Raw genomic sequence first — 26367 nt, forward strand, 5'->3', positions numbered from 1 at the left:
AAATTATAATCAAACAAGAGAGATTGATCATGGTAGCCACAAAACACTAGATAATATAAAAACAGTCTCAAAAGGAACTCTTGATATGAACATTTAGGATGCTGAAATAAAAAGAAGTGATTCATTTTGGCTTAAAATGACTCGCATGGTTGTTCAGAGAAATAGCTGCTGATTCACTCGCTGATTTAATTAATTGTTTCAATCACATCACATTGTGCGGACTCACTTGCTCTCAGTGGCGTGTTGTTTGAAACTGGAGTGCTAATATTTTTCTAGCTTACAAAGCCGACTACACGGTTCAACAGTTGATGAAGCAGAGTCAGGCAGTTTGAAACAGGATTTTTACATGAATTATTCACTGTGCTGTCTGCTTTTACAAAGCCCTCGGACATGACATTCATGGGAATTTCTGCTGCTGAGTTAATATTTCAAGGATGGCTAACTAGCAAAGCTTTTCACCTTGCCTTCCTAAAGACAAACAGGCAGTGTAAAGAGGTCTGTTTAAAAATGGATTTTCTGGATTCTTTAATGTTTTCCTATCAAGCTGGAGGCTGATGGCATCTTGAAAGTGCAGTAGAAACAGGGAAGGAAGGACACCATTCACAGCATATTTACAGCAGCTGCATTCCTGACAATCAGCGTAATTAGTTCCACTGTACTCCACTGTGACGACCACTTCAAAAGAAATTATTAAACCCATTCAAGCAGCACACACACACACACACACATATAAAGAAAGACAGACCGCCTATGTGGAGTTAAGCCCCACAAAGCTTACAGATGTATAAACACATATATTCCCATCTAGAGGGATGTAGATACCACACTGCAGAGGTGCATATTCATTAAAGATTGCTGTAAATGTCATTTGCAATTACAACTCAGGAGCAGAGCAGGCTTTGTTTCCAAACGCCAGGTTTGTACTGTAAGCAGTCACCATCAGACCTGCTCTTTCTCCAGAGGACCCTCACAACATTTCACTTGATTAGATTCAATTTGGAGAGAGAGCTGCAGGGCATTAATAACTGTACAAAGGCATTGCAATGTATGCATGTTGATGTGTGTGTTGGTGCGTGTAATGTACACTGAGTGTATGTACACTTAACGGTAAAAAAAAATCCTTTTGTTCTTTCAGAGCGACCTTTCAAAATAAAGGACATCCTTATCTTTATATAAGCCTCCTAATTGGCTGAGGCTGGAGCTGCATCAGTTGAAAGCTAGAAGACAGCGTGAGAACATTATGCAGTTTGTTTCTCTTTCCCTCTCTCTTTCTCTGGATCTCTTTTCTGTTTTTTTCTCTCTCTGTCCGTAAGTCCTCTCCTGGTGGCAGTATAGCGTGTTGATCAAACAGCTGCGTTGTGGGAGATTATTTTCAGAACACGCTGTAAAGCTCCTGACCTCATAAACTACAATAGTGTCAGGGTCATAACTGCTCTGCAGGACAGCTGATGTTACAACCACTCAGCCAGGGCAGCGCTCAATAAATTCTAATGTAAAACAATAAAAAGTAAACTGATAAAGTTAGGTCGGTACAAAATGTAGTGCTATACAGCTGATGCTTTGCACCAACATTTTACACCTTAAAGGCAACACCATTATTGCTACACTACACGTCAGATTTAAGTACAACTCAGTGTGCGGGGAAAGTTGTACAATGTTTTCTGCGGCTCTCTGGGAGCTTTCCAAAGTCTGAAAATACCCCAGTGATGTCATAGTGATGTCATCAGGGTTGGGTTGCATGCTACAAATCTGTAACAGAAAACATATGTGCTAACTCAGAGGCATGGAGTATAAAAGACATGGGGGATTTACAAGCCAAGAGAGCCCTAATGAAAGATGAACTATAGTGTTGCATTGTGGGAATTGTAGATTGCAGCGATTGGATAAAAAGCAGATTTTTGCCTCAGTTTTTACAGTATTTCTAAAATCCTTTTGTGATTGACAATAATCTAGAGGAATCTGACAAAAGGAGGAAATATGAGTAGGTACAGTTGTATACAGTAACTGGAGCGTTACAGTACAAAAAAAGGTTCAGCTGACTAACAACATGTTCCTCAAACAGGTGGGTTTTCAACTGTCGTATAAAAGCAGTGACAGACATTATACTGTCTAATAACTGGTGCAAAGTTTTGGAGCAATAAAAAGATATGCTTGTTCACTGCCATGTAGTCGGACAGAGAGCGAGGACCTTCATTAGTTTTGTTATGGCTCCTTTTTACTGCTCGTGCTCATAACTTTTATGATTATAGTAGTGGATGGAGTAGTAGCAAAGAGGCTCTGTAACAAAAGATGACACATTACAAGCTGTGCCAGAGGTATGAAAGTGTATACACTTCCTGTCTCCTGAACAGGCGTGGTACCCTCCATCTTAGAGCAATAAAACACTTGATACTGAACAGATTTAATGTCTGCACCGTTTACTGCCACCTGGTCCTATTTGCTCGCTTAATATCCAATATTCTTATAATAACAGAGCCATGGTAAATAATGATAATAATAATAATAATAAGCAGTGGAATAATTGAGCAGGTTTCTATGGTTTTAAATTTATTATTTCTGCTTTTATGTGTACTGTTTTTTTTTAACTCTGTCTAGACATAAACCAACGTTAGCAACACAGCAAACACTGTTGATAAAAATGACCTGTCCTGGCTGTATCTTAAACCACACTTTTATTCCCTGCAATGGACTACAAAAATCAATACCGATGCATGAATTTCAGTGATAACTACAACTGTAGAGAATGATCCATTAAAATGTATCTATTCTAATACTAACTTTTCAGTTTTTTTTCCACAAGGTGTAATATTTAATGATCACGCTCCTCTCATCTGTGTGTCGTTTTCCCTTTACTCCACAATACGTGATGGTACATACTTCTTGATTAAAGACCATCTGCTGCACAATACCTTTCACAATGCATTGTGGGATACAGTAAGTCTACCTTTCAGAGTGTAATATAGTTCTTGCTCCAATTTTAGATCGCACTACAAAAATCAGAACTACCTTTAAAGTGCACTTTGTAATATGTAGTGTGTGATTTTAGACACAGGGCTGTTTTTCACTAATGGATTTCTGCCACATCCTGCTCTGTGCTGTGATTGGCTGGTAATAGCTGCCGATAGGTTTCTTTCAAAGCTTTCTGCTTGAATGCTATTTCACTTAGGAGATAGGAAAACCCCAGGTATCTCATTTCAAGTTCAGAATGGACTTCTTGTACTTCACCAAACCACAATATCTTCCTCTGCTTGACCAGGTAGTACTGATGCCAAAATTGACCCAAACTGTAAATGTTTCAGTCTTCAACAGTCTTCAAATTTGTTAAGTTTAGGGACCAAAAATTATCATGATTTTGGATAAAATAAAACAGCTACTTTTGTCATAGTCAAGCATTAGTTTGGTCTTAATGGCACTGTGTTTAGTCCATCAGCTTTTGACTTGAATGTCAGAGAACGAAAATGTATTCAACCTTTCTGGCACTAAAACTAGCATATAATAAGCACTATGGCATGAAAACACCAAAAGTGAAAACAATTCCTTTAAAAGTGAGCTCTAAAACAAAATGATAATTTGTTGATGGAAGCTAAGAAGAGGCTGATATTAGCATACACTGGGTCTTATTTAGGAGTCTTGCAGCAGAACTTTGTTCAGGCTGTAGAGACTTCAAGGCTGACTGAATAACCCAAGTATAGAGTACATTACAATAATGTAACCAGGATTTGACAAAGGCATGGATGAGTTCAGCTGTCTTGAGATGACAGGATGAGCCTGATTTTACTAACACTCCAGAGATAAAAGAAGCATGACTGAACCAGTTTTGTAATATGCAAAGTGAAGTGCAAACTGGAATCAAATTTGTACATTTTTTTTATGCAGCCTTTGCATGACCAGAGGAAGAGTGTGGAAATTAATGAAACTCTTTCTATGGAACGTGGTCGCTCAGAAGATTAAAATGTATGCTTCAATTTAAGGCCTGAGCCATCCACCCCCTGATGTCAGGAGGACAATTATATAAAACAGACAGTCTGCTAAAGTCATTTGTGGCTGGGAATACCTTTAAAATTACATCAGTCTCATAGTTTAACACAACAAAGCCTTCTTTCTTCAAACATAGAAACACTCCATACTGTTTCAGGTCTTGTTGAGACCAAAGAAGCTGTACAGTGAATCAATACTGAGTGTTGCTGCTTTAGCTTTGTAGGATTGTTCTTTGTTATGAATCATGACCCAAGGGACGAGACAGATGCCACATAAATGAAAGGGAGCTGAGCACAAAAGAAGCTACAGTATATCTGTTTAATTTTCTGAAGACAAAGGCATACAAACATCTGTCACTCAGGAGCAGCAGTATTATCCTTCCTGCACCTCTTAATAAAACTCTGCACGTAGAGATAGAGAGAAAAGCAGAGAACAAACAGGGAATAAAAGGAGAAGTTACAGAGCACAGCTTTTGTTTTTAGACTTATTGACTCATAAGATGTGATGAGGATTACAAGTAGCCTCTATTATCTATTCACAATAGTACAACAATCTACACACAAAGAGCTTAAATTTGCTTATAATACACTCTGTAATCCATCACAGAGATAACCCTAAATTCCCTCTTTGATGCTGTGTTTAAGAAAGAGAGGAAACTTGAGAGTGGTCTGCTGAACAGAAACTTTTAACGAGAACATGATGAAATTCATATCATCCCTCTTGCAACATCTGTATCTGCTTCCTGTCTGTCTTCCTCATAAAAACCACGCACGAATGAGATGCTTTTAGCAGCTCACTTTTTCTCTCTCAAACATTTTGGACACTGAATTCCCCTTGAACACATCACAACAGTATAAATCAGGTAAATCTAACACATTCACATCAATAACATCTTGTTTGAGGTCCTTGTCGGGGGATTTTTTTTGCTGCACTGGCAGAAAGAGCAAAAATATACTACAGAGGTTTCCATTAGTCATGTTGCAGAAAATTAACTGTCAACAGTTTGAGAAGGGTTTTATTGAGCAGAAGTATAAGCTATAAAGACATGTGTTCAGCTTCTGATATTTGTACGTGTGCTGTAATTCGTTAGTGGATATTAAACATTTGCATATGTAAATTACTGCCCTCATGTTCAAAGAAAATACACAATTTCCCCTCAGGTTAAAAGGCGATTTCTTAGTGAGGTAATGCAGGACATCCCTCGGTTGCAACTGAATGAAACTGAGAGAAAACAACTAAGCTTGTTTTTGCAGCTTGTTCGGGGAAATCTTTGAGCTTTTAAGTACTGATGCTCTAAGTTTATTTGCAAAAAATGCAATTTATTATCTATCATTATAACATTTAAAGCTCCTGTGAGGATTTTTTTCTTTTTTATGGTGCCCCCTGTGGACAAAGAGGTACATCGTATCTCTTTACTAATTTCAACCTGTTCTTGTGGGAGTGGTGTTTTCATCCAACTTTCTTTGAATCAGAATATTTGCAGGGTAAAATGTAAACAATGTTAACAAAAGGTTAAGTCAATTAGGCCCTCTGAGACCTACCTTACGTCAGATCTAAGCTTTGAATAAAACAGAGATAAAGAAATCATCATTGTTGCTGATGATATTATCTGCTTTTTCTGAATATGAAGACATTTTAAATGAAGTTGGTGAAAAGGACTCAAATGTTACTTGTTTTCTGCAAGTTGACATATTGTAATGGTAGATGCTTTTATTTTGAAAGGGTATGGACTGGAAATTTGGTGCAATAAAGGAGAGGAGTCGGCAAAAGTAACACAAACAAGTTTTAAAAAGCACCTGGTTGATGGAAGCACAGTGTTCACATATGTTCAGTTTTTCTGCAGATTAAATTGGAGTAGCGTTGTAGCCTCTCTTTTTAATGTACTTTGGCTTTTCCCAGCACTAATTCTGTCATTTGGCATGTGTATTGATAAAAAAAATCAGCAAAGAGAAAATAAATGAGCTTGAGTGAGCCAACATGCAGTGCAGTTTAAAGTTATGTTGGGTGTTAACAACAGCTAGTTACATCATGCTAAAAGCTATAAGAAATCATTTATTTTAGTTTAAAGAGACGATTTACTACACATTGTTGTTTACTATAAGTAATCAAGTACTCTATTCAGATGTTTTTATTAGGTATCAAATAAGGCAAAAATTCGTAAAAGTGAGCATTTAGTATTCATAATTTTCTATGGGTTAAAATATATATATATATATATATATATATATATATATATATATATATATATATATATATATATATATATATATATATATAACAACATGAATTTCCCTTCGGGGGATGAATAAACTATATTTTATCTTTTATTTATCTTTTATATATACCGGTGTGTATATATATATATATATATATATATATATATATATATATATATATATATATATATATATATATATATATATATTTTTTTTTTTTATTACTATTATTTTGTTTGTTTTTTGTTCTTTTTCAAGAATGTGGTTGAACATATTAATTTCTATCCATTTCTTGTAGCTCTTACAGTGTATTCACTTTGTTTTTAATTACTCAAAGGTACAGTTTTTCAGTTAAATTTTGTCAGCCATCAGATTGAGAGTAAAGTCATGAATTGACCAGGGATGCTGAAGTTGGTCTGTTCGATAATCAGCTAAAAACTCAAACCAGGAGTTTTAGTTTAGTTTAGTTTAGTTTTTTATTTGATAATGCAGCACAACATGAGGCTACGCTGAAATGAACACTACTGCAGTCCAGAGCTCACTGGTAAAGTCATTAGCTCCATTAGCTGTCATGAGACTCTCTGCACCATAAAACACAGATCTCAACATACTCCAGTATAGTGAAAGCAGCTTGTTGGAGTATATATATGGACAATATTTGGTTCATAACATGACTGAAGTATATTTAACAATGCAGGATGGATTTAGTGCTTGGAGGGGAATTTTCCAGAGAGGCAACTCTTTTTTGAAGACAGACACTGAATGAAAAAAAGGGATTAGAGGAGACTTGACTGTAATACAGTCTTTATGAGAAGAAATAAATATGATGGGAACAAGCTCTGAAACTGAATTAAAGCAGAAATAATTTAAGAATATTTTGTCTAATGGAAATGAAAGAAACATGTCTGCTTCTCTTCCAAAACCAGCATGATAAATTACTCATCGTAATCAAAATCTCAGAAATGCTGCATTCAACATGAAAGTCATTAGTTGTGGTTGAAGCAGCTGCTCCACTGGATGAATAGTTATTACTATGTTGGATGAAACATCACTGATATCATTGTATCTCAGAGACAGAAAAAAAATAGAAAAGACTGATGTACTGCTGCGTGTCGCAGATCTACTGCTTTTATTGGAGGGTTTCATAGGCTGCTTTTGTAAGTTGAGGATAAAACTAGTCGTAATAAGAGGGCTGCTGACAGTTAAAAGCGGATCTGCGCCGGCTAATTAAAACCCAAATCTGACTCATATATGTTGTGTCACTTAAACTCACCCGTGCTTAAAAATATTCCAAACTGCCCACAAACTCTGACAAGATCTGACAAGATCTTTCAGGGCAAGTGTGCTCATTTCTGCTGTCACATAGGAGCAGGAAAAAGCTGAAAACCATTACTCTCATGCTCCCTGTCACCCGCTGTAGTCCTTAAATCACTCACTCGCCTCAAATTTGCTGTTGTCAACATTTCCACATTATCTGCCCGGACCGAGGAATTTTACTGGATCCCCCTGCTGCTTTTGTGGGCTTGGCGAGAAATGGCAAGGCATGTAAGCCAAAGCCAATAATGTCACTTTCATATCTGGTGTTTATTTTTGCTGCTTTCCAATACCAAAACAAGTCTAAAAGATTTAAAAACGCAGGCAAAAGTAATAACAGTGGTGAGGAAAAGAGAAAGATTGAAGGAAAAAGAGCAAGAGGAGGTTCTTGTTTGGTATTCTGATCCATCCTGAAGGCTCACAGCTCCATGCTCTGTATTGATCTCTGAGGCTGCCCTGTTTCCATTTAGCCTCTTCTCATAATATATAACACATCTCTGATTCATCCGCCTTCTCTATCCCTCTTTCTCCCTCTCCTTCTCACTTTTCAATGAGGGGACATGACACTGGGAGGGGGCCACATAAGCAGCAGCAGGCGCCCGATCTGGCTATTGGTTTCTTGTTATTGAAACCCAACCAAATAAAGAGGGAACGGCATCTGTCAATGACACCAAATGGAAATGAAGTGAAGGGGAGGAAACAGGAGGGGGGAGGTGGTGGGCGTCACAATTTCTCTGGTTTGGATTTCTGTGAAAAAAGAATTACATAAAACAATGGAATAATTTCATTTGCGTGATTCATCGGCGTCCAATCTGTGAATGACTACACTATCATAATCAAACAAAATGTGCCAGAACATTCTGCTAATTACAAGCAAGTCAGTACTGTAAACAAAATCATGTTAATTATGTGGAGGATGCAGCATCAATCAATCACTGCACTGGAGTAAAACAAATCAGAGCCATCACCCACTGAATCATCAGCTCATGCTGTTCAAAGCAAGTCGAATTTCAACAATATTTTACATGTTTTTATAGATCTACAAAGAAAAACAAACTCTTTAATGTCTGTCATCTGTCCATCATCAACATTACATCAGTCACAGACACTGATTGGCCTTTCTCTTGCTCATCATACAAGCTGCAATCTGCTCCTCTGCTCAGTCATACACATCATTCAGATACTCTTCCTATGATTTTATCCATCTCAGATCCCATGGAGCTGCAAAATATTACTTATGATACAATACTGTTAATTTCTCACTAGGGATCAAAACAGTTTTTTTTATTCAGAAGCCTTCATCAATTCAGCAAAGTATTTACTTAAGGCTTGTCAAAACTCAATGTTCCCCTGTTTCAACCCTGTTCCACTTCACGCAAAGTTGTTCTTTCGCAAACATGCCAAGTAATATAACACCGCACACTGCTTACTGTCAACAAATTGAAAATTCTGATAAATTGCAGCAACTTGCTGGTGAACAAAGACAAGCCCTTAGCAGCAAAAAAAGGAGGGCAAGTATTTGGAGGTGGAGACCAAAAACAGAGTTACCAGCTGAGTTACCATTGGAACTACATTCACAGAGTGACCAAAAACAACCCATGTGAATTAAAGATAATATTCTTTAACTGGGTGTTTTAGGCAGCTTTTTTCATACATTTTAGTTAATACACATTATTTCAATGCAGAAAATACTTTTTTTAAACAAAGAGTAACAATTTAGATTTTTAGAAAGTTTTTTTTACTGCAACTTCTTGAAAATTAGCTATGATTTTCCTGATAAAAGAAGTGTGCGGATTTTTCATGAGAGCCGCCATTCTTAAAAGGACCAAAATACAGCTTCAGCTGCCTGTAGTGGTATGATAAAATTTAAGATGGTAAAATACAGTTTTAAAACAGGCTTTTAGAAAAACTATTTCTCATGTTGATTAAATAGGGTTTTTTAAAACTGATTAATTAAATATGATGCATTTGGCGTCATAGGGTTGACGGTACAGCCCGACCGATTAATCTGGCCAATTATGCTTGTCACCGATTAATCAACATGGGCCAAAATGTAGCCGATTATAAAGTTTTTTTGCTCCGTGGAGATTCTGTCACTCCTGCTCCTGTGTGTCTGTGTGTTGGGTGTAATGTAAGACTATAACACAACGTTTGTAAGTTGCTCAATGTGTGTTTACAGTTTGACTTTTTTGTTTATTATTGTCTTTACAGCTTGTTCTTATTTATCATTGGTTTACACTACAGTTCTTATATTGACAGTTTTATATTAAAGTTCCTTGTTTTAATTTAATAGTGTTCTGCTTCTGTCTTGAATCATATGGGTATTATAATTTGTGTTCACAAACAGTATATATCCTGTGTATATCAATGAAATTATTATATGTCTCAGGTGATATATCGGATATGAACTGATATATTGGATATCGGCTTTTTTTTTGCCCCCAGTATCGGTATCGGCATCGGCTCCAAAAATCCCATATCGGTAGGGCTCTAGTTGACAGTTAGCATTTTTCAGCACATTTGAGACATGAAGTGAGTGACTACACAGCATAAGTTCATCTGGAGCCCACTTACTGTCAAAAAGATTAATAACATGGGAAAAAAAACCTGACAAATTTAACCATGAAATATTCCATTCAACAGATCTGCTACCAGTTTGCTGCTATGAAGTTTTGTTTTTTGTACAAAAAGTAACAACGCATCAATATGACGGACTGCAAGCCCTGTGATTGGTCCACTGGGCGGAAAAGCATTTCGTGTGTTCACGACATTTCCAAAATCACTGTGATGTGAAAATGTCATCTTGTGGTCTTTTAACTGTTGCTCATTATAATTTTTTGCTGTGGAAAATATCAATAACTCCAGTCACTTATTGTGCACCATAAAGAGGCATAGGTATTATTTTCAGCATGTTTCATAAACAGCTAAAGATACCCTCACAGGAGCTTTAACGTGGCTGAAATTCCACTGAGAATTCAAGCTGATCAAATCTGATCTAATCCCTCAGACTAACTTTAACGCCCGATAAAAGAAGACTCAGAGTTATCAAGTACAAGAGCTTGAGTACGACTTTAAGTGTTATCTGGCTTTAACACCCAGAGGCCATGCCTGTGTGCTAATTTTTCTTAGATAATCATATTCCCACAAAAGGCCACTCACACCCAGAGGAAATGTTCTATTGAAACAGAGGGCAGAGAGAGGAACACAAGAAAAGACAGAGAGTAAAACAGAGCGAGAGGGAGAGTAGGAGAGAGGAAGCCCTCCATGCATGCTGGCTCCTGTTCTTAATTATAGTAAAGCACTAAAGTGCCTCATTCATTTTAGCTGGGTGGGGCATCGGCCTGTGACAAAGAAAAAAAAAACATTTATATAATTTTCACCTCAATTTATTCAAGTGTGCAAATGGATTGAGGACACACAGCTATTCACACAAAAACAAGCATGCTCATAAGAAGTGCACACACACACACACACATAAACAGAGAGAAAATTCAACTTCCCTCAGCTTAATTCCATCCCAGATGTTCTTGTGGTTTACAAAGAGAAAGAAGGGGGGGTGAAAAAATGGCCACAGCACATTTTCAAAAACACACACCCATATTAAATGTTTTCAGTTTAACAGAGAGAAGAGGAGAAGAGAAGAAGAAACAACACAAGCACTTTCCTGCGCTTGATTTATGTGATTCTATTACATTAAACATTCTTTCCCCTGAGCAGGCTCAGCTCCCTAGCAACCATCGCTCGCAGCCCTAATGTGTCTGGCACGCGGCCAGGGAAAGCTGCCTGCCTTATTGATTGCCAGATTGAAAAGTTTTCTTTTAATAGGTCCTGTAATACATGAAGGAATTATTCAGGGAGCGTCCTTGTCAAAAACCCAAATTGGTTCTTTTGACTATCAAAAAAACAACAGGGGCCTCGCAACAAATGAGCTATCAGAAAAAGCTCCAAAGGGCCCCCTTTTTGTTCCCGTGGATGAAATTACACGATGCTTTAACCTCATCAGAGTCATGCGGAAGAAAAAAAGTTGAAGCAGTGATTACTGCGAGGTTAGAGGCCGCGTTGTCGCTTCAGATGAGGAAGACAAGTCTGTGCCGTGTTGATCCCCTTTTGTGTCGTGATGGATTGGCCCTAAACACCGCTCGCTGTCTGGTCCCCGGCCGCATCCTGACTAATGAAAGACTACTGCTGGGTTTTTGGGGGTCAATCCACTTATGGCGCGGTCAATTCTCAGAGTAAAAACAAGCTGCTCTGCAAGAACAACGAAATGTGCAAATACCACAGGGAGCAAATTTAATCAACTATCCTGGGTCGTCGCAAAGCAGCTGCCTTTTGACGAGACACAAACAAGAGAAACACTCGTCTCAGTGTCTGTTTCCTTCTCCTCAAACACGCCTAAAAGCTCTTACACCCAGGTGATGATACCCTATCTACTATGACGGCCGCTCTCATTTGTCACGCAGCTCTGTCCAACTCCGACTCAATCCAGCAGCTGTGATCAGAGATCTCAGAGAGGTTGTCACCAACGCAGAGAGAGAGGGATACAAAGAGGGTTTTCTTCACAGAACCTCACATTTCCTCCTCTTGCAGAGTGAAATGGATGTCATGTTTGGCTTTAAATGTATCTTTAATGGGACAGCAAGTTCTCATTTGAGTGAGTTCTGCGGGAAGGTTAGAGCAAAGGAGGAGGAGACGGAGAGAGGGGAAAAAAACATCTTATCAGGAGATTGGGAATTGGGTCAGGCGAGGAATTACATGCCATTCTAGATCAAAGTTGCCGTGTGTATTTCCTCAAAGAAGGGCCCCCTCATTATCAACGCAGACTCACTGTATTTCTCAGGGCGTATACGTGTAAAAGGAAACATGATTTAATATGTTTGGAGTGAAAGAATGAAGCAAGGAGGGGAAAATAATACTAGAGGCTATTTGGGACAGGCATGTTTCCCAATGGTAAAATCTGTAATGAGAAATAGAAAGGAGGGGGGGTTAGAGATATTTGAGGGGGGCTGTCATTCAGCATGGCTCCATTGTGAATTCCTGTCATTATATAAGAAGCTCTCCCTCTTTCCCTCTCTCTCTATCATCAGATCAGTACGGAGGAGGGAGGCTTTAAATAAACAGCCCGTTGAGCCAAGCCAACCAGAACCCTTTTCAATAATTACATCCCGCACAATACTCCATTTACATTGCATTTATTTAGCTGGAGGACTCGACAATGTGGCAAAGAAAAGAGTGACATTAGCGGCGGATGATAACAACTAGAGCGGTGCGCTCCCCAAGGGGGAGACGTTTTAGTCTGTGGATTAGAGGGAGACTTTACAGATAGCAATATGTCATTAAAAACCAGTGCCATCTGTTCACATTTCTTGTTTATGTGCTGTCTGTGGAATCAAGCATATTGAATGTACAAAAGAAAATCCCGGAAATGCAAACCAGGGGATTTTCTTTTGCATATTCTGGTGTTTGCAATTAGCCGTGATTATACATTTTAAAAAAGAAACCACAAGAAAAAAAAAAGCTATTGTTCCTTCTCCACAAGCTCTAATGATGTGCTTTTGAAGTCCCTGCACAAACTGTTTTTAAAAGACCGCTGTGTAATTCATGTGACAAACACAGACTCTGTCTAAAAACAAGCAGGTAATTTCAGATAAACTGCTCCCAGCTAAACCTCAGAGAACACCATCTCTGATGTGGTAAATGTCCGCTTTACCCACAGAGCTGTAATCACCTAAACGCAGCACATGCATACACCGTTTGCTGCTGAATGTCTCACATTGCATAAGAGAGATAAGAACTTGAGTGGAGAATATCTACAAGGTCTGATAACAAGTTTTAGTCCACTCAGGCTGGATAAACTTCTTTTTCTCTCTGTAATATGTCCATGTGTATTTTAACAACCACTTCCACTAAGACCAATATGAGCTGAAAATGACAGAGTGGATTTTTTGGTTTATTTTGCGAAACCCATCTCTGGACTGTTATTTATTTTGTATACAAGGTAATAACACAGTAAGAAGAGACACAAAATGACAACAATATGAATCATAGAACTTGTTTGGCTAAGTCTTTTGTTGTCCTAAAAGTCATAGTGATGACTGGCAACATGTGTGTGTGTTTGTGTGTGTCACAGGCTATAATTGGAAGGGGGGAAAAGGATCCTCATGAAAGCTAAATACAGAAATAACAGGTTATTTTACTGAAAAATGGTTTATTCTCACGTTCCATAAAGTCAAGCTGCATCCTCTCAGAACACAGTGATTCTGTGAATTGTTAACTTGTGATATTATCTTTTGGCACGTCAAACACAACAACAGCTTTCCCTGAGCTATGGCTGAAGGGCAAAATCAGGGAGAAAAAAAAACAAGACTGGCTCAATGCCTCTCATTTTGCCAAGTGCTCCTCAGGCCAGTACATAACAAGGAAATGGACTGACAGGTTGAGAAAGAGGACAGAGAGGCATCAATGATCTATTGTTTGCAGCCGAGGCACTCCGTTCCAACTCCTCTGGCAGTCAGTATATCAAAGAAAGCAAAATATATTACACCATCTGCACAGAGATGGTTTGCAAATACAAATGACGTCATTTGTGTTTTGTTTGGCTTAATAAAAGCATTAAGAACAGTTATGTATCCCAGCAAGTATGTGTGAGCATGCAGCGCACGCACACATACACACAGCTCCCACCAAAGGTCTGGAATCTATCAAAGCCTGCATTGCAATTACCTTTCAATGCTGGTAAAATGCATTACCTCTGTGCTGTGAAATGAACACTGTGTTATTCCTGCAAGGCTAGAAGTCTATCTTCCACACTGTGACCTACAGTATATACAGCCAGCAGCCAGGCTCAGGGACCCTTATGTTTCAGTGCTGCTCTGCAGATTATGGATGATATTAAGTGGAAGTTTGCGAGCAGCTGATCTGTAATGCGCAGATCTGACTGCAAGAGAGTGTTTATGTTGCACAGTAAGATAGAGCTAACTCACTGCTCAATGTGGTGAATCACTCCTTCATACGCAGAATAAAAGTTATTAGAATAATTATCATTACAGTAAACCTGTTAGTCAGCTTGAACAGTGAGGGGAGTAATAACAGAAAATACAATTAACTCCTTTGTTGTGTCTCTGGATTCATATGTCCAAAATAATGAAGTAGTGTGACTCATGTCCATGTTGCTTTATCTGCAACAGTCTCTGCTGTTGGTATTCAAGTGTCACTTTAGTAAAAGTGTTATTAGCAAAATGCATTGAAAGTACCACAATTATAAAAACTACTCATGGACCTACTCAGTAATCAAAAAGGGCTCTTGTAAGTATACTCTTATATTACTGAGTTATTATCAATGCTGCATTCATGTACAAGTAGTGCTTTGAGTAGCTGCTTGAACTGGAGCTAATTTTAAAGGTTTTCTGTGCTGTTTTTGGAAGTTTTTAAATCATATTTGATTAACGTAGCATTATATTAAAGCTCCTGTGAGGAGTTTTCAGCTGATTATGGAACACACTGAAACCAACAATAATGACTCAAGACCAGCAGTGACAAGGTTGATGATTTTGTTTTTACTGTTGGCAAAATTACACAAGGTAAAAAAAAAAATAATTGTGCCAGTCTTATCAAAACTAAACTTAGAAAATAAATGTTAACACAAAATCATCTGACAGGGATTAAACTTATTCAAATTTCTCTTGGTCAGAGTCAGATTAATGTAAATAATGCAGTCAGGAATGTCTCGTCAAATGTACTTGGCAACAAAACCGGATTCTGATTAAACACTAACTTCGCTTTTGACTTAAAAGTCCAAAAGCAAAAATGTCTAAAAGGAAGTCATGATGTGAAAATATTTCAACATTTCAGAAGGAAGGTAAACAATAGGGATGGCCAGATACCGATACCAGCCTTTTTAAAGGTATCGGTACTCGAGAAGGCTGGTGAGTCATCAAAAAGGAGTACTCGTACCGGTATTGGTCTATATAAAAAGTGGTATCGAACATCCCTAGTAAACAATCCCGTCGTAACGTTTGTAGGTATGGAAAAATCGTACATTTTCACCGCTCAACACACGACTAATTTGTTTTGTTTCATAATTTGGGAAGATAACAGGGGGGGATTCAATAGGGGAACATCACCACCTAGTATAGAAGAGGCAGTTGTAATTCTAGCAGAAATCCATTCTCGCCTAATATTTGTATATGTTTGTATACTGGGACAAGGAAAGTAGTGTAACTGAATTGCCTTAGTGGCAGTCGAGCTGTAACTGTAGCTTGACTGTCGCAGAGCAGCTCTCAGGGAGGTCAGTCAAAGTACTCCATCAAAAAAAGCCTTTGTTTACATATCCTGCAGTATGCGTTTACAAAAAGTGATGTGTATGACTGTTGAAAGACAGCGGGAAGAGATTTTTTTACATCTACCAGTCAGGATCCACTTTGTCCACAGGGGGCGCCAGAACACCTTAAGAACCAAAAGTTACGCACAGGAGCTTTAATGCAAAGTCTAAATCCTTGACAAAGCTTAAACTCATAAAAGTAGAAGATGAAGCAGCGTAAGATGTTTAATTTAAGTAAAATGAACTCAATCCTGAAAAATGCTTTGTTCCTTCGTGTGTGTGTGTAATTTTCAGACTGTTTGTCTGAACTTAAAAGTCCTTTTGATAAACAGACCATTTAGAAGAGGACAGCTTTACATGCATTCATAAAGCAGATGGACCGGCATACTCATGAAATATGCAGAGTTATTATTTGTACAATCTGTGCCTCAGAGCAGCACAAACTCATTGATATCAATCTATTTTTCTATGTTTTTCTGTATGAAGGCTAACACAACATAAAAGGGAGACCTGTAGAGAAAGCAGTGTTCTTTTAAAAGATAAATGTTGCTGTAATAGTGGAAATGAGCATCATTTTCACAGAGACAGATATAGAAAATCTGTCCAGAAAGGCTGCTGGTTGGGTAACACATAAGTGTGAGTCAGAGTGTAACTGGAACTGGCAGCAATTTGTTTAAGAAGAGAGAGAGAGCAAAATGTTCCTCAATCAACACGTAATCTCAGATAAAAACCTCCTGATCCATGTGCTTTGAAGCTTTTTATAACAAAGAAAAACATTATGAAATGACTCCATCAGGAAATTTGTCTCTGAGGCAGATTAGCTGATGTACTAAAACAGAACCTCGCTTACTTTCTCTGCCTGTTTAAGATGCCTGGCAGAGGTCACATCAATAGCATCTCTGTTGTTCCAGACCTGACTAATGGAGAGAAGAGAGTCACAACTGCTGTAATGGAGAAACGGAGGCTCTTCATTTCCTCTGAGGCCGTTCTCATTGTTTAACCATCCACCAGCCCTCGCTCAAGTCGGGAAAACACATTATGTGACATTCCCGAAATAAAATAACACAAATTATTAATGAATATAGCCATCCAAAGAAGCTGAATTTGATTATGGCGGGAGTCATAACAGGATATGGCTCGGTGTTGGGTGGTCTCTCTCTTTCTTCCACAGTGTCTTTCTCCTATTCAAATTCGAGGCATGCTCAAACATCTAATAGATTTTTCCACCCCGGCACACAATTTACTGCTTACAGATTTAGAATTCTCTGGCTTCCGGCCAGTCAGAAGTGAATTAATGATATGAGCACATCAGTGAGGAAAAACAGCTTGTGATTCTTTCTCCTACAGGTCTAAGCATAATGAAGAAGATACTGCCATAAAGCCACCCCCTCCTAACACAAGCGGAGAGAAGAGAGAAAAAAAGACACTGCCGAGAAGGAGAGAAAGAGAGAAGGGGGGTGAGAGAGGCACATAATCAATACAAACACTCCATTAAATTACTTCAAAAGGGATTTTTCGACAGTTTGTTGAATTAGTTCTGCGCAAAAAAGCAGAAGGGGAAGCAAATATGTTTGAGGGGCGGAAAGCAAACGAGTGCAAACGATACAATCTGCCACATATTCTGAATGGATGAGTACAGTGTTGGTGTGTCTTACAAGGAAGAATTCCTTCCCTGTCGGAGTCATAACATGCCATTACTCTTGCAACACCACAATGCGTTCTTTTTATCTTTTCCAAGGAACCGCTTACTCCTTTCCCACGTTGCAATCGAAACATAAAACATTTTCATGTGTGATAGCGAGTCAAAGTCCCAAATATTGTTCTGTATTGTCACCAAGGCAAATCAAGCATGAGAAGACAGCATCTGTCTGTTTCCTTATCACCGGCTCCTACCCGTATAAACATTCTGTGACGCTCACAACAGCCTCTGAAAAGGGACAGAATCTACCCTCTACATCAAATTGAAATGTTCCGACTGAAATATTGTCGGGATATCAACATCGGGTGTATGTGCCAAGCCTGGCATACAGATCAGATGTTGCATCAGAGAGAAAATACACAGTAGTTCTTTTCCCCCCAAGCGGGCAGGGGTATAAAGAATTTTGAAAAGCAGTGATATCGTTCTGTGTCTCGCCGGCCTGCTGCACCATCCAGCTCAATCAATGTTCATTTAGCTCTGATCACATAAAGGGATGTTCAGGTGCATCCCAATTCCACACAGCACACTCATCTAACCAAGCAAGTTCTTGGTATAAGGTGAAATTTAAATATACTCCAAGAAAAGAAATAATGTGTTTTGTCTTTAAAAAGACTCATTTTGAGTTTGCTCATAATGCAATGGACTAAGGAAATTGAGGAGCGGCTCAGGGCTGAAAAATGCTTTAATTATAATGCAATTTTGTGGCTCAGTTGGTAGAGAAGGTCGCCCATTTATCGTGGGGTTGGTGGTTTGATCCCTTACTTCTCTTGTCCACATGCTAATGAGTCCTTGGGCAAAACAATACCTCCCCCTTCCTGATGCATGTGTATGGAGATAAATCTGGAGAAAATGCACCTGATAAATGATTGCAATTTAACCTAAAATATACAACATGCTCTGAGATAAAGGTCATCCATAATGGATTACCAGGGGAAGGATCCATAATGTCATTTTTCCGTGCTTACAACTCACTGCAAAGTTAATATTAATTCAAATCTATCATGTCAAATTGTACTGCAGATTGTGCTGAATACTGTAGATATCTACCAGAGGCAGCAATAATCCTAACTGTATGCTAAGTTGTCAAAAGGTACTGTAGTGTGAAAAGTGATAAAAGCTGTCTAATGCAGGGCCAACTTCCTTTGAAATCCACTTTTTTTGTCCTCCTGCATGCTTACACATTCCTTAGTGGATGTTTTCTCAGAAAGCCCTGATCCCCACCCTGCTGATGGATGGAGCAGCTACAGATGATACTATGTGTGAAGGCAGGAGTCAGGAGCACTGTCTGTTTCTCTGAATGTAGGAGTCACAAGTTCTGACCTTGTGTAATCCTCTGCAGCATCTCACCACAACATCTGCTCAATGGTTGCACAACTGAAAGCTTAACTTAAAGTCAGACAAGAAAAGAAACTATTGAGCTATTTAGTGCGCAAGAGCAATCTTTTCTGTTTTTTTTTATGTATTTACTGTTTTTTTTTTTATCATTTTCCCTCAACAGCTCTATGTTTCACACAGCACAAGCCAACAAACTGTATCAGCAGATACAGCACTCCAACCCTCGGCCTCCTAGTATACGACCAGAAACCAATTTCAGCAGGCAGCAATGAAAAAAAATCAGGCCAGTTCTCTGGGGAGAGATAGAGGGGCAGAATGTAAACTTCCCTGGCAAGCTATCCCCAGTGGATTGAACTGTAAAAAGAAGCTCTAATGCTCACTTCAATACAAGATAAACCGAGAGGACGGCTTGCATTACCTGATTAAGTGAATTGCATTACAGATTATGTAATGACTGCAAACTGTAGTACATCTGTCTTTAAGCACTCAGAGAAATATGTTTTGGCTATTCTTGGCTTGGAGTACCGCACATGGGAAACAGTAACTCAGAGTATACATTTATTATGCACAATATTGTGTTCAACTTTGTCAATTGTGTTCTAACTGGATCACAAAAGAAAAATCAATAAAAATCTGTATATGAAAAAAAATATATTTTTTATTAAATGATTCAAAAAACAGCTAATTTTGTGTATTTTGCATTATGAAAAAACATTTTTAAACTATCCCCTCAAAAAGTGTACTGAAACTGATTCAATTTGCTGTACTAGTTTTAGTTCCTTTTATGGTTTACGCTTTCTAAAGCTGGAAGAAAAAATTCAAACCTCTTTCATAATTTTACAGAACTAAGAAGACAGCTTCAAGTGAGAATTAGCTTAGCTTGGCACAAAGATTCATATCAGCTAGCTAGGCTATATGGCTATATCAAGAGCAGATGCAGTTAACCATCACAAAGTAAATGTTGTCCCTGTCATTTAGCTCATTAGTCAGTTAATTGAACTCAACTTGTCAGACAAGCTAAGTAAACACTCCGGGAGCAGTCAAAATTCAGCACAAAGCTCATGAAGGGGTCACACAGTCTGCAAGAAAATGGTGTCAAAGTGGGAACTGATGTGGCTAAGATTAGCAGAGCTAGCACCACCAATCTTTGGACCCCTTTGCAGGTTCAGTTCAGTTCAGTTTCAGTTTATTTCGGACAAAGAAACCAGTTGAAAATAAAAACAGTCAAATTAGGGGTAGATCATACCACAGTTGCTTATAAATACTAAATAAAACATTCAACGTGTCAGAAAAGGAGTAGGAAGAAGCAAAACTTTTCATGTGCTACCCCCACTTACTCTCCCTCTAAATTAACCAAAATATGTTCTATTTAGCCAAAATATGTTGTCATTCAAATGCCTTTGCAACTTTCATTTTGCTCCACTCCATTTCCAATTTTTACCAAACAGCACACAACAAGAGGCTATCTGCGCCTGTTTTTATAAGGGTAGTGGAGCACTTTAGCAGAAGCCCCTAACCAGAGCTTCAGCCTAGATAGTGGCGAGTGACGGCGCTGAGGCTTTAACACAACACACAGTCAGAATTTCAGGTCTATAATTAATAAAATGCGAATAATGAAAATAAATAAATAAATCTACCTTTTAGCTGTAGCAGAATTATCCTCTTAACCTAAACTACTTTATATTGGTTACAATTTCATTCAAGATATTTATGTTTAAAAAAAAACAACAACATAATTTTGTCAATTATTGTATCTTTTATGATAATCATTTTGACCACAATAGTTAGTCAGCTCTTTTTTATTGAGAGGATTGACACCACAGCTTAGCAGCAGCAGCTTAGATTAGCTCAGCACAGAGACAGAAACAGCTAGCCTGGCTGTGTAGAAGTCTACCATATCAGGTCCACCAAACCTTAACTAAAGCAAATAAATGTTGCTATTAGTTACCATTGTACAGTTAAAAATAAGGTAGAGGTAAAATATGCGAATCATTCCAGGAAATAGTTATGCTAGTCAAATATCCTAGCTTTGCGATGCTAGCAGGCTCCAGCAAGTAGTCCCAGATTTATTACAAGAAACACAAGAGTGGTATCAATCTCCTCTTCCTGTTCAGAGAAAGAACAGAATGATGCCACTTGTTCAACAGATTGTACAAATTAAATCATTTTTCCTTTTAAGTTTCAGAGGCCTGTGAGAAAGTTACATCATGCTCAAGGTTCTTTCATGCTAGCTCAGCCGCTCTTTAAAATACCGCCTTTAAAGCCTGGCTAAGGCTGGAATCTGAATTATGACACCAATCATCTCTCTGCCTCGCAGGTTTTAGAGGCACAGCTGTCGATGCTGCAGGACAGCGGCAGTAAAGGTCACTTGTTTCTCTAATTAATTACTTTAATTTGTGTGGCAGTCTTTGGTTTCAATTTATGAGCATTTGTGAGGACATTCAGCTTGGCTTACTTTCCAAACTACAGGGCTCAGGATAATGTTTATCAAAAACTATACAATTCTCATGCTGCTATTTGAGGCACATTTGTCTGGTAGGATTATTCATTTGTGCCTGTGAGACACAAATACATTACACTGCACTTAACTCACCTTGGCAGCGCGCCAGGAAAAGTTAAGATACGCACTTGGAAAAAAGAAAGAGAGGGAACCGTTTCCCTCGATAACAATGGCACACTTTATTGCTCTTTAGCTCACAATGGTTTTCTGTGCAGCTTGTGGTATTGCTGCAGTATCCTGTTATGGGGAACAATCCAATTCCTCTGACATAGCTACAGATCAGAATAACAATCAGCAAAATACATCATTTAAGCCATTCAGCGAGGAGCTACCTCAGGCTGTTCTGTTCATAAATACATTCTCCAAAAAAGAAATATAAGCTATATCATAAAAAAGACTGAGTTTAGTGCATGAGCTAACATATTACAGCAAATTACAGACATTCAGATACAGGATGCTTTAAGGCTTCTTTTATATCTGATCTGCTGCTGCTGTGGCATGAATATTTCATTTGGGTAGTCAGCAGCATTGCAGAGGCATATTTCATATTTCTATGCAAACCCTTGCTCAGAGTAACGTGCATTTGCCTTGATGAATAAGTGATCTCCCTCACTCCCAAACTCTCGGCCCCGCTCATATTGTTACACTGTCAACAACAGAAACACGCCAAAGACGTAGTGCGCAAACAAACAAATGGATAAGTGAGTGCACACCACTGATTGTTGGTGTGTAGCATGTGTGTATGCGTGTTAAAGCGTGCGTGTGTGTCTCTGGTGGCCTGCCAGAGTCTGAGCCCGTTCTGCTGAGTGGGCAGATTCTCTGGCGGAGTGTCCCATCGGAGTGACAAGTGCATTTAGAAACAGCCTGATGGAGTCATTAACAGCAGCGCTGCTCATTAGCAACACACGCACGAGCACACACATTCACAAACACACACACACACACAGAGCCCCTTGGTAACAATAGCGTCATCGTCAGGTTATTACACTGACAGCAGATAAATCCATAAAATGTGGACGATACAGCGCATTTGTAAAAAGATCCATGATACGGAACATAATATCTTTTAAGACGCACTCTGACGCATCTGTTTATGAACGCAACCAATCACACACACACACACACTCAGCACAATCAAACTATATTGATTCTTGGAATAACAACAAAGCATCCATAATTGATTCTCTCGTCCTTTTTTTTGCATATGAGATTCAAGCAAAGTCGAGTAATCAAGGGCAGCACAACATTCCTGGAAGACCCTGAACAGTAAAAACAGAACTGGAGTCATCAATAAAGCTGCATTTCCACAGAAAAATGTCTCATACTTTAAGCCAGGAACAGTTTCGCTTCCACATGAAAATGATAATTATGCAATAAATCACGCTAAAATCCTGAGGATATGTATGTATAACCTGACAAGACAAACTGCTGTAGCAATGATATTTTAAGTATGTGTGCAAAGCTATATTATACCACTCCAATCAGCGCGAGGCATTACATCACAGCCATGTGAAAGGCAGAGAGGCAAATAAGTGGGAAATGGCTTCAAAGGGAACATTATGTTCTTTCTGATTATTAGGCTCAAATGCCACTTTCCTATTTGCATTCGATGACTCATACACAGACATCCAGCTTTATGTTGGACCTGATTCATGGTTAACGCTATAGCGAGACCCCAGGAGCCTACGAAGGAAAGAATCAAACAATCACTAACACTTAATGACACCGTGAACATGATGAACACACCAGACAGCCATTGAGACACACGCAGCCATGATCCTTAAAGCTCCCAAGGTGCACAGCCAATTATGATCTGAACTGGGGGATAAGACGGTGTCAGAGGTGCTGTGGTCTGTAGCTTGATGGGACTCAGTTATTTAAAGACATAATTAGAAGAATGATGTTATTGTTTGCGATGCAGCCTTTGCTGTCAGAAAAAAAGATCTGTTGTACAGTAAGACTATAATGTATGGATGCCATTACCTCCAGCAGGCTTCTATTACACTGATTCTCCTCTCATTATATCAGGGTGAATTCCAACTACATGCTGATAAATTACACCAGTCAAGAATACACTTGTTAAACCAAGCTAAGGACAATAAACATGAGCTGATTTATGGCAGAGGCAGGACCCAAATACAGGAAGATTCAACACAGCAGCATGGAGAGACTGGAAACTCAGCAGGAACCTTTGGAATAAAAATTTCTTTCAAAACAAATCGAAGAAATTTGGGTTTCTGCTGGCACTCACCTAGCTTCAACCCTGAGCAGAACTAGAGTTACTGTTTTCATCAGTCTTTGTTGTTAATCGAGGCTGACAGCCTCCAGACTCCAGATTGGGATTTATGACAGACATAAGGTGTGCACTGTTCTTGCTGTCTAAATATCAGGGGAAAAGGTGGATAAGAATTGGTTTTTTTTTTAAATGTTAAAGGGGCTGTGAGGACTATCTGGAAAAGCTAATGTTTTTCTGGAATAAAGACCCTACAACTCTCAACAAAGTGTGTTTTGTTTTGAAGCTAACGACTGGAGATCAGATGTTCTTTTTAATTCTCCTTTCTCTGTTTAAGACACTTTGGTTAAGTACCATTGTTTGAAAGGTGACAACATTCAACTTTATAAACTTAGTTTGTAGGGAAGTTAAGTAGCCGACTATATTCAGTGTTACTCACAGCCTGGTGCTTTCAGACGTGTCTGTAACTTGTAATGTGAGTGAATCCCTGTTATGTCCTACCAGTGCTCATCTACCAACTCCAACCTCACCAAGCAGAGCCAACATAACCTCACTCTTCATTTTATTGATAGACTGAAGATTGAGCTGACCACTGCAGTATAACTGCTACATGTGGGTTTTATTCTATCATTTTCTTGTTTAGCTTTTTTATGCTCTTCTGTCCTTTTTCTTTTGGAAATTCGGCTCCAGTGTCCACCATTGCTACAAAAGTAATCGATAAAACAAATAAACATAGATTTCTCTCATCTGCTAAACTCTGTCGGCCAGCATGGGGTTGTCATCTGGGTTAATTGCCATAAATCTATCTGGCCCAACTCGACCGAGAAACAGAAAAAACAGCCAAACGAGATGATTTTAGTGGAAGCAGGACCCAAATACAGAAAGGTTTAACACAGCAGCCCAAACAATAACACAGTAACCCTAAACAAATTAAAGTTTTGCCATTACTCACCTAGCAGCGCCCTCTCCCTCTGGACATCCTTGAAGTTGAGCCCGCTGGTCAGGGTGCTCTCTCGATAGCGGTGGAGAGCCTCCCGCCTTCCATTGGTGCCGAGCTCCCGGAGCACAGAGGATTTGAGAGGCTCGGCCTTCAGACAGTGGGTCCATCCTGAGAAGTCTGGTACAGTCCACTTCACCAAGTCCTCCAGGCGCACAATCACCTTCTCAGACACAGCAATTACCTCGTGCTGAAAGGAAGCAGGGCAAAATCCCAATTACAATCAGAAGCAGCGAGAGGGAGTTACATAAATGCAACTGTGCCAAGGTCATGGGTCATTTCCTTTGAACACAGTTTTATGGCTCTGTTTGAAATTATTTGGTGGAACAGACACACAGAAACATTTCAGAAGAAAAACTTGTTTTCTTGGATGCAAGATTGAAAATGTGAAATTGAAAACTGTCTCCCCTTAAAGATAACTGCAAAAACAAATTGGGGGATAATAGAAAAAAAAACAACAAAGGGGGGGACATTTTAGAAAGCAGCACCATAGAAAACAATAAAACTTGTCAGACACACTTGAACTAATCTTATCTCAATCATCCTTTACATGCATGTCTCTTTAGAGTCATAACAACTGAGCACTTCCTAATAGTAACGTCTTTACGATTCTAAGCATTTGTTATTGTTATAACAGTAAAGTCCACATTAAGAAGATTTCATTCAATAAACAGTGGATTTGCTGGTTATTATGTTGGTTTTAACTTTCTTTTTAAGTATTCTGAGTCTTTCAAGGCTTATTTTACAAATGTGGAGCAAAGTTTAAGATACTTCAGTCTTTGAATACAGATCAGTGAAAACACTTGAAGTCTAAGTGCATCAAATGTGTACTTTACTACAGTGCTGGAAGTCCTCTGGCGAGTATAATGTGTGGCTTTATAAAGTAAACAGAATGAAGGCCAAAGGTCAGGTTAAATAACAGGATTACAATAAGGACAAAGTTCAGACTCAGATTCAGAGCCAGTGGAGGAGAGAGGACGAATAACACAGCGTCCTTATATATCTGCTAAATTGGTATGTGTGTCAAGCAGCATTACGGCTGTGGATGCACATTAATGTAAGTAAATTACTGCAGCATGAATATGGATGATGTGGATGATTGCTGAATTGAATTTATGCCAGCAGTTAAATCAATGTCAATGAGGACGTTGGATGTTTTGGACTTTTTTGATTAGCATTTAGTTAGAGAAGTTCAGCTCCTGATGCCCGCGATGAATGCCTGGGCTTTTTAAAATACAAGTTAAAATGAACGGAGAAGCAAAACACATGTCAGGAGAAAGCTGCTGTCTCCTTGACACACAATAAAATGCTGCCAGGAAACTATAAATGTAAATCTAGAGCACTGATGGCTGGATAAAGCAGTGCTGGTTTTGTGTACAGCAGTTTTACTTTACAAGGTGGTATCTCTCCAGAATGTGCTTCAACTTTTTTGTTCCCCCCCTCCAAAGGTTGATGCAGCCCTTTTAAATAACTCTCATACTTGAAAAACAACAAGCAGGGGGAAGGAAGCAGGGCTGCTTAAATGTGTTTCCATTTGAAGGACTAATGGCCAAAGTGTGTTACCAACAGAGTGGAGTGGCATGCTGGAAGATGGTTATTACAGAAACAGCAAATCTGGAGGACAGATGTGTACAGGCAGAGACGCAGACGCTGAGTAAAGCTCTGGTGTTTACCTTCCTATAGAGCAGGCATCTGTCCTTCAAAGAGCCTGTATATTACTGACATTAAAATAACATTTATTTGCCCTGTATTGACATTTTTATGCACTGTATGTATGA

General features: G+C 38.8%; 1 protein-coding gene across 1 annotated transcript in view; it reads right to left on the bottom strand.

The window, feature by feature from the left end:
- The window catches only part of arid5b (AT-rich interaction domain 5B), an 89706-nt gene that overhangs the window by 53077 nt on the left and 10262 nt on the right, over positions 1-26367 (bottom strand). The window contains exon 3 of the mRNA XM_074676315.1: positions 24545-24779. Coding sequence (XP_074532416.1) covers positions 24545-24779 — 235 coding nt within the window. The remainder of the gene's footprint in view (positions 1-24544; positions 24780-26367) is intronic.

This window comes from Halichoeres trimaculatus, unplaced genomic scaffold (assembly GCF_033239565.1).
Source record: "Halichoeres trimaculatus isolate MK-OKI-2021-1 unplaced genomic scaffold, fHalTri1.1 fHalTri1_scaffold_8, whole genome shotgun sequence".
Lineage (NCBI taxonomy): Eukaryota > Metazoa > Chordata > Actinopteri > Labriformes > Labridae > Halichoeres > Halichoeres trimaculatus.